The sequence below is a fragment of the Calidris pugnax genome, unplaced genomic scaffold (assembly GCF_001431845.1).
Source record: "Calidris pugnax isolate Ruff unplaced genomic scaffold, ASM143184v1 scaffold16, whole genome shotgun sequence".
In the NCBI taxonomy this organism is placed as follows: Eukaryota; Metazoa; Chordata; class Aves; order Charadriiformes; family Scolopacidae; genus Calidris; species Calidris pugnax.
Window position 1 is genome coordinate 950207 of NW_015090847.1, and position 10449 is coordinate 960655.

A 10449-nucleotide genomic window follows, 5' to 3' on the forward strand; every position below is an offset into this window, starting at 1 on the left:
GTGCTCTTGTGGCCAAGAGGCCAATGGGATCCTGGGCTGCATAGGGAAGAGTGTGGCCAGGAGGTGGAGGGAGGTCATTCTCCCCCTCTGCTCTGCACTGGGGAGGCCACAACTGGAGTACTGTGTCCAGTTCTGGGCTCCCCAGTTCAAGAGGGACAGGGAACTACTGGAGAGAGTCCAGCGAAGGGCAACAGAGATGATTCAAGGATTGGAGCGTCTCCCTGATGAGGAAAGGCTGAGGGAGCTGGGGCTCTTTAGCCTGGAGAAGAGAAGGCTGAGGGGAGACCTTATCAATGCTGACAAGTATCTCAAGGGTGGGTTGAGGGAGGATGGAGCCGGACTCTTTCCAGTGGTTCCCAGTGACAGGACGAGGGGCAACGGGCACAAGTTGGAACATAAGAGGTTCCACTCAAATATGAGGAAAAATTTCTTCACGGTGAGGGTGGCAGAGCCCTGGAAGAGGCTGCCCAGGGAGGGTGTGGAGTCCCCTTCCTTGGACATCTTCAAGACCCACCTGGATGCCCCTGAGTAACATGCTCTAGCTCTGGGCAATCCTGCTTCAGCAGGGGGGTTGGACTAGATGATCTCTATGGTCCTTTCCAACTCTAAAAATTCAGTGAAATTCAGTGAAAATAACATTGCACATCAAGCCTGCTGGGAGTGATTGCAAGCCTGCAATGACTGAAAAATGCAATGAAAGAATCATCTTTACCATATAAAACCGTAAGCGACTGCGTCGCGTTGGGTACATCTCGATACTGATTCTGTTGGCTTCTCTGTTTTTGCTTGTCTTTAGAGTATCAAATCTGTTGGTAGAGCACAGTCCGGTGGGGAGCGGTGCCTACAGGTCGTTGGTGGAGCACAGTCCGGTGGGGAGCGGTGCCTACAGGTCGGTGGGCGAGTGGCTGGAAGCCATCAAAATGGGCCGATACACGGAGATCTTCATGGAGAACGGCTACAGTTCCATGGACGCTGTGGCTCAGGTGACCTTAGAGTGAGTAGCAGCCCCATCATTTTCACCTCATTTGTTGGAATTGCAGAGGGGGAGAAGACAAACCCTTCAAAAACACGCAGGGATGAGGCTGCAGAAAGGCAAACCATTTACCCTTTCTTTGCAGTTTCTCTTGGAGCATCTGTATTGATGATACCGAGTGCAGGCAAGGCTCAAACTTATGGTCACTACGTTATTTTGGCTTCTTCACTCCCAGAAATTAATGCTTGAGTTTGAGTAGTTGCCAGGCCATTCTCTCGTCATAATAGTGGTTGATTATTTGGGGTTATTGACAAGTTAAAAGAAAACCAAACCCACCCTGGTAGTAAATGTCTAGCAGGTAGTGTCCCTGATGGGTTATACTGGCTTTACACTGGATTAGCTGGTTTCACAGTTGATCTGGACACGACCAAGTGGGCAGCTGAGCCCAGTAAGGCGTGGAAATAGTGTTCAACATGAACAGAAATTGGAAAGAGGAAGAGAAGAGCATCAGCAAACCCATATCTCTAGGGGACAGGCTCCCTGGCCGAGATTCTTCCTTCTGAATGTGCTCTTGGTCTTTTGCACATGAGGTGATGGCACTCCCAACGACTTGGTAAACGCCTCGGGGCTGCTGATTTGTTATGCTCCACCTTTAATTGCCTGCCTTGCTTGTGTTAATGACATCTGTACTTTCCTCCTGCCGCTTACTCAAACTGGCCCCAAAGCCTGCCTTTCTAGCCTGGTTAATTTGAGCTTAGTTTGCTGCAAGAGTTAAGGCAGGATGGGAAGGATTATGCTCCGTGGTGCTTCGGAGGAGGTCTGGGCTCTTCCACCACGTGTTTGCCAGGGCACATACAGACTCGGTGCCAAGGATTAGGAATAAAACCCAGAAAAATCCCCACACCTCACAGAGCCCACAGCATTTCTCCTGTCTGCCACAGGGCTTGATTTGGAGATGCCTGCAGAGGGTAGGAGGTCCTTTGGATGCGATGCAGGTTGGTAACAACATCTCCATGGAGTTGAGTTTTGCGTTACGTGCCTGGAGGGAGTGCAGGAGTGTATTTGCTGCACTCACCTCACCAGTATTTGTCCCTTACACCTGGACTCACCCAGTCTACCTTCAGGCATCCATGCCAAAACTCTGAGCTAGGCATTAAACCCTGAGTCAGGGTGCATGGATTTCTACCTAGATCCTTTTTTGGGTGCCTCTTACATGCGGTTTCCAGCCTAGTCCAGCAATGATGCCCCATGTTACTTTGGGTTTTGAGGACTCCACTGTTCCTTACCTATTCATCTGATCTGGCAGTGCCCAGAAACACCAGGCTTTGGGGCTCCACTTAGACTGGTGATCTACACGTGCTGACCAAGGAAGAGGTCCATCCCCAGGGTGGTCAGAGTCCACGCAGCAGAAAGATCTAGCCAGAGGGCGAGTGGAAAGAGAAGGGAGAGGGTGAGGCAGTAATTCAAGAGAAAAGGAAAACGTTGGAGCATTGCCCTCCACTGTGCCACCTCAATCTTATAACCAGAGCAAGTTCTGGTAGAAAATACAGAATGCTTAAAATATATCTTAGACTTTTTGCTCTCTGGCCAAATTAGTTGTATCGAGAAGAAAAGTAGGTTTTACAAAAGCTTCCAGTTGGTTCCTCTTTCGATCTTCATGCAATATCAAGAGCTCTAAAAGAAATGCTCAGAAGTGAAATGCTTTGGTTTAGGTCAGAGAAAGTGTTGAGTTCAAGCCCACATTAGTGGTCATTTTTGACAGTAAATTAGATGTTCACTTACTTACGTAGCTTTAAACAGTCTTAGCATCCTATTCCACTTACAAAACTATTCCTAACCTCCCATTTTTTGGAGTGCAACACTTCAGATTGTGAAATTATCTCCTTCATTTAACTTAAAAGTTTAAATACTTCCCAATATTTACTCTTTGCTATTGCAGAAAGTTCAAAAGTATCCCCCAAAATCTTTTCAGGCTGCCCAGAAAGTTCTTCAAAATGGTTTTTCTGACTGCCATCGAACCAAAAAATTCATTCTCTGTACAATTCTACCCAGAAAGGCTAGAAGTCTTTTAATGGTTTAAAAGTCTTTAAATAAGATTATAGCTGCTGGAGATGCTCTGACCCTCTCGAGCTGCAAACTGCCTCTAAGGCCCCCTCCACCAGGTCCCAGTATGTTCTCTGGAGCAGAGATGTCACCCCACTCTTGTTCTTTAGAGGCCCCAGCGGAGACCTGATGCCTGGGAGCCTGGGGAGCTTCATGAATCCATCTTGCATTTCAGTTGAAACTGAAAAGAGGTTGAAACTAACTCCAACTAGTTAATTATCCAAGCCAGGAAATAAATTTCCCCCCCATCTTGGATGGATGAGATGCTTGCATGAGTCAGGCTTGGTTCTTGAGCAGCTCAGCCTGCACACCTTTGCGTTGTGAGGGTGGCTTAGCAAGAAGACTTGGCCCCACGTGGGTCTATTTTGGGGAAAACTGCGGAAGGTTCATTAAAAAGCCATCCAAATCAAGACTTCTCTCATCCCTCTCAAATATAACAACAGAAAAAAAGGCAAAAGACAAGATTCTCAGCTGTTAAAAAAGGAGAAACCATCATAATGGCTTAAGAGTTAAGGTATCCCGTGTTGAAGAACTGAAGCACGTGCTCAGGCTGATGGAAACTGGCAGATTGCCCTTAAAAATCAACAAAGTAAGGGAGAGAAATGGCTCCTGAGTGGGCTCGGATGAGACTCTCCTGGGTTCTCCAGGAAATGAACGCCAGAACAAGCAAAGTTCTTTAAAGGTTAATATACTGGGGGGCGTGTGTGATTTTCTGGAGGTTTTCATTTTTTCTCCCTGTAAAAGGGAACAACAAAACATTTTGTACTCTGCAAAGGAGAATTCAGGTTAAATGTTCCTTGTCATTTTTAATAGAGGCAACTGTTCAGTATATTTCAGAGCTGGGACTTGGGGGGATCGGGTGAAAAGATGATCTGAACATCTGAAAGTAGCTTGCTTTCCCCAAATGACATCAGTAAAACATTCTTTAGAATTTAAGAGGTTGCCTTCAAATGCCACCCGAAATGATTTTCCCCAAATTCAAACTGCGTGGGAGACAGATGTGGAAATTAGATGGAGAAAGGAGAACTGGATAATCGCTGCCAGAAAAGGCAGGGGAAAAAAAAAAAACAAAAAACCACCACAAAACAAAACATGATCAACGTAAAGAATTTCTAAAGTCTATTGAAAAAAAAATTCCTAGCACTCTAAGAGGGGTTGGCCATAATGCTGATGGGACTGGTGACTGGGCACCCGGCTTGTGGCCTCTTTACAGGACCTGGTTGAGATGGTAGATGTTCAGCATGGTTTTTTAAACACCCCCCCTGCCCAGCATGCAAAGCACAATCCCAATTACTGCCCTGCTTCTTTCAGGCTGATGGCTTGATGCGTTTGTTCCAGGGAGGAGTAGCATTAGTGACAAATTTCTGAAAGCAAAAGGCTTAAAAAGTTAAAACTGGTGAATATCGCCCCAAGTCCTGAGCTCTGCCTGCTTAAGCAAAGACCTGAAAATGTATGTGTTCAAACAAAGAGTGATTTCTACATTTAGCTCTAATTCTTGCAAAGGGATGAATCACCTTGTGAAAAGTGGAGCCTCACCCTCCACCCCCTCTTTCCAACTGGATATCAGACATGAAGGCAACCTTTCCAGTGGACCAGACCTGCTCTTTAAACTTGTGGACCACCTAGTGACTTTTGAGTGTGTCTGGAGCTCTTTCAATCCACTGCAAGAATAACTTTACCAGGACAATACTCAAGAATAGATAGATCCATGACATGAGTTTCAGTCTGACCCTTGACTGGACCAATTACTAACCATGTGGACGACATACTTCCACCTTTTGAAAGATCTCTACTCACTGAATCTCAGGACACCCTGTTGTTTGTTATTAGATGAAGAGCTCTGAATATTTGTAATAATATGTGCTGTGTTGCTTTGCATTGTATTTTTTTTTTTTTCTTCTAAAATAAAATAAATTATTTATTAAAAGTTATACTGGATAAAGAGCGTTTAAGAGTTCACCTGCTCTAGATGCTTATTCTTAACCTGAAATCTCAGATTGTGATACTGCATCTGCTCCTGAACAAACCAGTTCTCATCTCGTAATCATTGAGTAGGACAGGAATAATGAATAAGAGCAGATGAACTCTTAAAAAAAACTGATTTTTAAGTCCTCGTTTCATGCAGAAGTCCCTAGCGAGTGGATTCCTCTCTGTTTAGCGTCCTTTGAAGGTCTTTGAGGTTCTTCTTTCCCCTCGCTCAAACTGACAACTAACTAACTGCGTGAGTAGCACCAGTCTGCACGGGCAATTCTAGAGTTAACACCACACGAAGAAAAATGGTGAAATCTGGCCAGAATGGGAGATGAAATACAAAATATCTGTGGTAGCATGACGGCTGCCAGACACAGAGATCTTTCAGGAACCTGGCCCGTTTGCTTGCACGACTGACCATCTGGTGAGGGGGGGGTTGTATTTTATGTGGCAATCCAGTCCTAGTCTACACTGTGTTTGACAAGTTGGTCCATGGTGTATAAGTAGTTCTGTTTGTAAATAAAATGTTTTAAATATATATTTCTTTACAACGTGGAGACCGTGAATTCAACCCTTGCAAGTAGAGGATGCTGTGTTGTCCCCGGCACGTTGCAGCTGGGCTTTCCTGCAAGGTGGTGGTAAGAGAGCAGCATGCATGTAGCTGTGTACAGGCTGTTTGGGATGAGCTGACACCAATTTTTCCCCTTTATTTCCTTGGCTTTTTGGTCAATTTAGGTCAGTCTCTTAGCGCCGTGTCGGCAAGTGATGCCAATTCCTGCCCGTTCCATTTTTCAGCCCTACAGGAATGAAATAGAGGTGACAAGGGGAGACTTCTCCCTGAAACAAGAATGAAAGTCATCACGTTGCTGGGGTTGGGGGGGTCAAGTATTTTGAAGCAGGGGGACCCCACAGCACATGGGTATCTCCAGGATCTCGGGGAGCATCCATGCCACTGCCCCAGAGATGGACACAAGACCCAACAATGGAGCTTGGGTCACTTGCACGCCAAGGTGCAGCCTGGATCCTCATCAAAAGCATCATTTGCCCCCAGGTCTTAGTTGTGCCTTTTCTTGCAGGGAATTTTCAGCCCTTGGGCACAGATGTTGACCGTTTTTGTCCCAAAACCAGCTGCTTAACGCACCCAATTTTGTTTAGAAGTTGGCTTCTGCCTTAGTCCTTCGGTGTTGGGTGCACAAGAGCAGGCCAAGTGCTGAAAGTCACCCTGGAAAAATGGGAGTTCAAGCTCCCGAGTTCTCTAGGTGGTTTTTGGGAAGTTTTGTTGCTGATTTTGCAACGCACAAAGGGGCTTTGGAATAAGGCTGATGGTTTCATCCTAGGGGAGCACCTGGCTCAGGAGCTGCTGTCTTCTGGTCCGTCTTTGCAGAGGTGGAAGACACCGCGGTCGTTTTTGCTCCCTCTCCGAGGGAGTCCCTGCACTTTTGGCCGGTGGCTCCACATTTGAGAGGATTTGATATTCAAAAACAACAAAAAAAAATAGGCTGGATCCCCTGGTGAGCAGCTAATGGATTGAAACCAGAAACTCCTTTTTCTTCTTTCTCTCTTGTAAATCAATGAGGCGCTCCTCAAGGATGTTGAGTTAAGGGGATGCTATAAGGGGGAAAAAAAAAAAAAAAAGAAAAAAAGCTGTGTAGTGAGTAGGGTTTTTTTTTATTAGACTGATGGATCTGCCTGTGAAATGCCAAGACGTACATGCCTTTCATAGTTTCAGGCTATTTTTTTCTGCATAACATGCAAGAGTGGAGTATCAGAAATGATACATCTGCAAAGTACATGGTACTAGATTTTCAAAAGAGCTCAGCTTGCACTTTAGGTACCTGGGGAAAGAAAAAAAAAAACAAAAAAAAAAAGCTGAATTTTCAAAAAGTTCCAACAGAGCAGCACTCAGCAGGGGGAAGATGGATGTTGGCTCTTTTAAAAATCAGGTCCTATACTGGGTTGTGTTTTGGGGTTTTTTTTGATCTTTGGTGTGAACTTCCAACTGTGCTGTGTACATAAAATAAATTGCATGTAACAATAGCATTACTACATTTTCCTTCATTATTAAGATGGCTTGCTGAACTAGTTTCACAATTCAGTGGAGGCAGAAATGAAAGCATGTCCCCCTGAGAAGGTAGACACCTTTTGCAGGTGCTGCAGCCTTTTTTTCTGCCAGGTAAGGAGCGTTGCTGAAGTGTCTCCTTGACCTCCCTTGCTCCGTGCCCATCACATTGTGATTTCCCCTATGGATTGTTGAGATGCATCACCAAAAAAAAAATGGTACCATAATGAAATGAAGCGTGTAGCCTGGAGCAGAAAATCTGGTTATTTTCCAAATCAAAAGGCTGAAAGCATGGCCATCCTTGGAGAACAACAGATCTAGCTTTTGGCTTCGACCAGCTCTGTGTTAACGTATCAGCCTTCACTCAGGATTGTTTTTTATTCAAAGCAATGCTCGTCTGTTTAATTTTTTGGAGACACGGATGGTTGGTTGTATTCACACAGGAGTCTCTGTCCGGAACGTGGAGCTGCTGAGAGAGGTGCACCTCCATGGGTAGCTCACAAAACATCATGTGGAAGTGTTTTGGTGGTCATTGCATGTTGTTTGCCTGCAGTCCAGCATGCAGCTCTGCTGTGAGCTGTAGGCCAGGTTTGCAGTACGTCTCAGGTGATGGTTGGACTTCCAGGTGGTGGTGGTTCCCAGCCCTTGCACGCTCCAGCCCTGCCAGTGTGGTTTCCAAAAGCACCTACGTCTTCAAGGAGGTCGTGTCCCACTGGGCTCTTGGTGGAGAGCTTTCTCCTAAAAGACATGTGCACAGGGTGTCAGCAGCTCTGGGTTTCACACGTGTATTGGCAAGACTGTATAGCCCTACTTTGAAAGCATCCTTTATTGGGTCTTTATTGGAGATAGAAGGCAAGGGGCTGATATTTTGCTAGTAGAAGTCTTCAGACAAAACACCACATGTGTTTCGATGTGGTGTTGGGGGATACGGTGTAGGGGAGAACTTTGTAGAGTGGGGTTGATGGTTGGACTTGATGATCCCAAGGGTCTCTTCCAACCTAGATGGTTTTATGATTCTATGATTCTATCTCCTCTTAAGTCGAACTGCATTTCTAACGGTCTCTGTGTCTTGTGTTGGAAACACAGATGAACCTGTCTTGATGTTTCTTCCGAGCTTTTATTCCTACAATCTCTTTGTTAGCACTTTTTCCCCTAGAAAGAAATCCCTACGATTGTGCTCTGCCATAACCCATGGCCTTACCCAACTTTACACCTGTTGTGGAATCACCATGGATCAGCATGATCACCCAAGGTCCTGCTGTAGTATCTCCAGGGGACAACTTGTCCCGCTCCTGTCTTTGGATAGGATAAATTATCCCCTGGAGGTGCCTCTTTATTGCCATCAACATCAACCTTGGTGATTACCTTCATCTATACACCTAAATTTCAGAGGGCCGAGCTTCTGAGGAAACCATCTTTCCTCCTAATCCTGCATTTCACAAGCTGTCCCATTTTACAGCTTTCCTGTAAAGGCAGCCCAGTAGACAGACTCAACACAAATGCCTTTGGCTTGTAGAAATCACCACCACCCCCCAAAAAAAAATCATCAAATGTGGGTTTACAGGAAGATTTGCAAAGGCTCTGAGGGGAGCTGCATGGACTTTAGGGAGCCATCAAGGTGGTGGCCACGCTCAAGGCTTTTGTAGGAGCTGGCTCTGGGGTTGCTGTTGGTGTGTCTTGGGCTTTGCCTAGTCTGAAGAGGAAGGAAGCATGGACTGACCTTCCTCCTCACTGCTTGTCTCTTGAGATCAAATCCCAGGTTCTCCCAGGAGAAGAGAAAACTGCAATGGAGGCTTTCTCCCATGGCTTTTCTCTTGGAAGCAGGACTTTTTCAGACCTAGCAGAGTCCTTTGCCGAAGGCTTTTCTCCTTGGCCAAGTCAGGCGATCTTGGTCAGATGATGTCACCTCTCCGAGATGCCATCAGCCATTAAAAGCTTTAAATAAAAAAACCACCCAAAATTTGGGGGGAAAACATGTTAGCTTGCCCAACTGAGCGTGGTTGGGCACCGGGTGAGAGGTTGGGCTCTGGCAGGGTGCTGACGCTTTGCTGTCCAACTTCTCTCCTTGGCCAAGCAAGGCGATCTTGGTCAGATGATGTCACCTCTCCGAGATGCCTTCAGCCATTAAAAGCTTTAAATAAAAAACCACCCAAAATTTTGGGGGAAAACATGTTAACTTGCCCAACTAAGCGTGGTTTTGGGAGGTTGGGCGCTTGGCAGCAGCGTGCGGCGCGTGGTGTGCGCGGCGGCGTGTCCCTGGAACCAACGTCTCCCTTTCTCCCACAGGGATTTGAGGCGGCTGGGAGTGACACTTGTTGGTCACCAGAAGAAGATAATGAACAGCCTTCAGGAGATGAAGGTCCAGTTGGTGAATGGGATGGTGCCGTTGTAAGGCGGTTTTTAAAAAAAGGCGCTTCCTCCAGTGGGTCGGTCCTGCACTTTGTACACTAGCCCTGAGATTTATTTTGACTAAAAAAAAAAGAAAAAAAGAAAAACGATAAAAAAAGGGAAATTCAGTGGTTTCTAGAACTGAAGGACGTTGGCCTCTGCCACGGTGTTTCTAAAGCGGTGTTTGACTAAAAGTTTTCCTTTTCTTCCTGTTTGTGTCCTCATTTTCATGAAGTTAATGTAAGATGCATGGAACGTGGAAACAAATCTGCTGTACGTGGGGTTAAACCGTCTCTTAAGCTTCAGCGACTGCGACAACAAGCCTTCCCACCACACGTTGTCTGTACATGGGATACATATATATATATATATAAATATATATATACAGCACCTTTATATACTGAATTACAGCAGCACATGGTAATACTTCCAAGGACTGACTGGAGCCGGAGGAGTTTTGTAGCCGTTTGTGGGCTCCCAAAAAGCTGTGGTTTACTGAAGTTTAACTTCGAGTCTTACTTGTCTACAGAAGTGTATTGAAGAGCAATATGACTAGATTATTTCTCGATAGATATTTTGTTTTGTAAATTTAAAGAAAAGAAAAGAAAAAAAAAAAGTGCTGTTACACAGCATTAAGTTATAGAGACTAGTGTATAAACATGTTGCTTGCTCCATGGCAAATACAATACAGGGTGTATATTTATTATTTTTTTTTCCTCCCTCTGTGTTACCAAGTTCTTTTCCTTTGCTCTTCTGGGAGGATAATACATGACCAAGATGTATATACTGTACAGTTTGCTACGCATCAGGTACAAGATCGGGGCTCTTTCCTTGGTTTGTTCTTTTTTTCTTTTCCTCCTCTTTTGCTTTGTTTTGTCTCCCTTTTCTGTTCCCTCTATGCTTTGTACTTCTGCTGCTGTTTCATTTAAGCAACGTGTAGAACCTTCAGGAGTTT

The 10449-nt window shown here is 45.3% G+C and overlaps 1 protein-coding gene across 9 annotated transcripts in view; it reads left to right on the top strand.

The window, feature by feature from the left end:
- EPHA5 (EPH receptor A5) overlaps positions 1–10098 on the top strand; it is a 253611-nt gene extending 243513 nt beyond the window's left edge. For 5 of the 9 annotated variants that reach the window (XM_014943101.1, XM_014943099.1, XM_014943102.1 and 2 more), the window contains 3 exons: positions 797–847; positions 890–994; positions 4563–6682. In XM_014943101.1, coding sequence (XP_014798587.1) covers positions 797–847; positions 890–994; positions 4563–4749 — 343 coding nt within the window. In that variant the 3' untranslated portion in view covers positions 4750–6682. Of the gene's footprint in view, positions 1–796; positions 995–4562; positions 6683–9392 lie in introns of those variants that run through there. The other 4 variants (XM_014943103.1, XM_014943104.1, XM_014943100.1 and 1 more) reach the window with 2 other exon arrangements.
- The last annotated feature ends 351 nt before the right edge of the window (positions 10099–10449 follow it).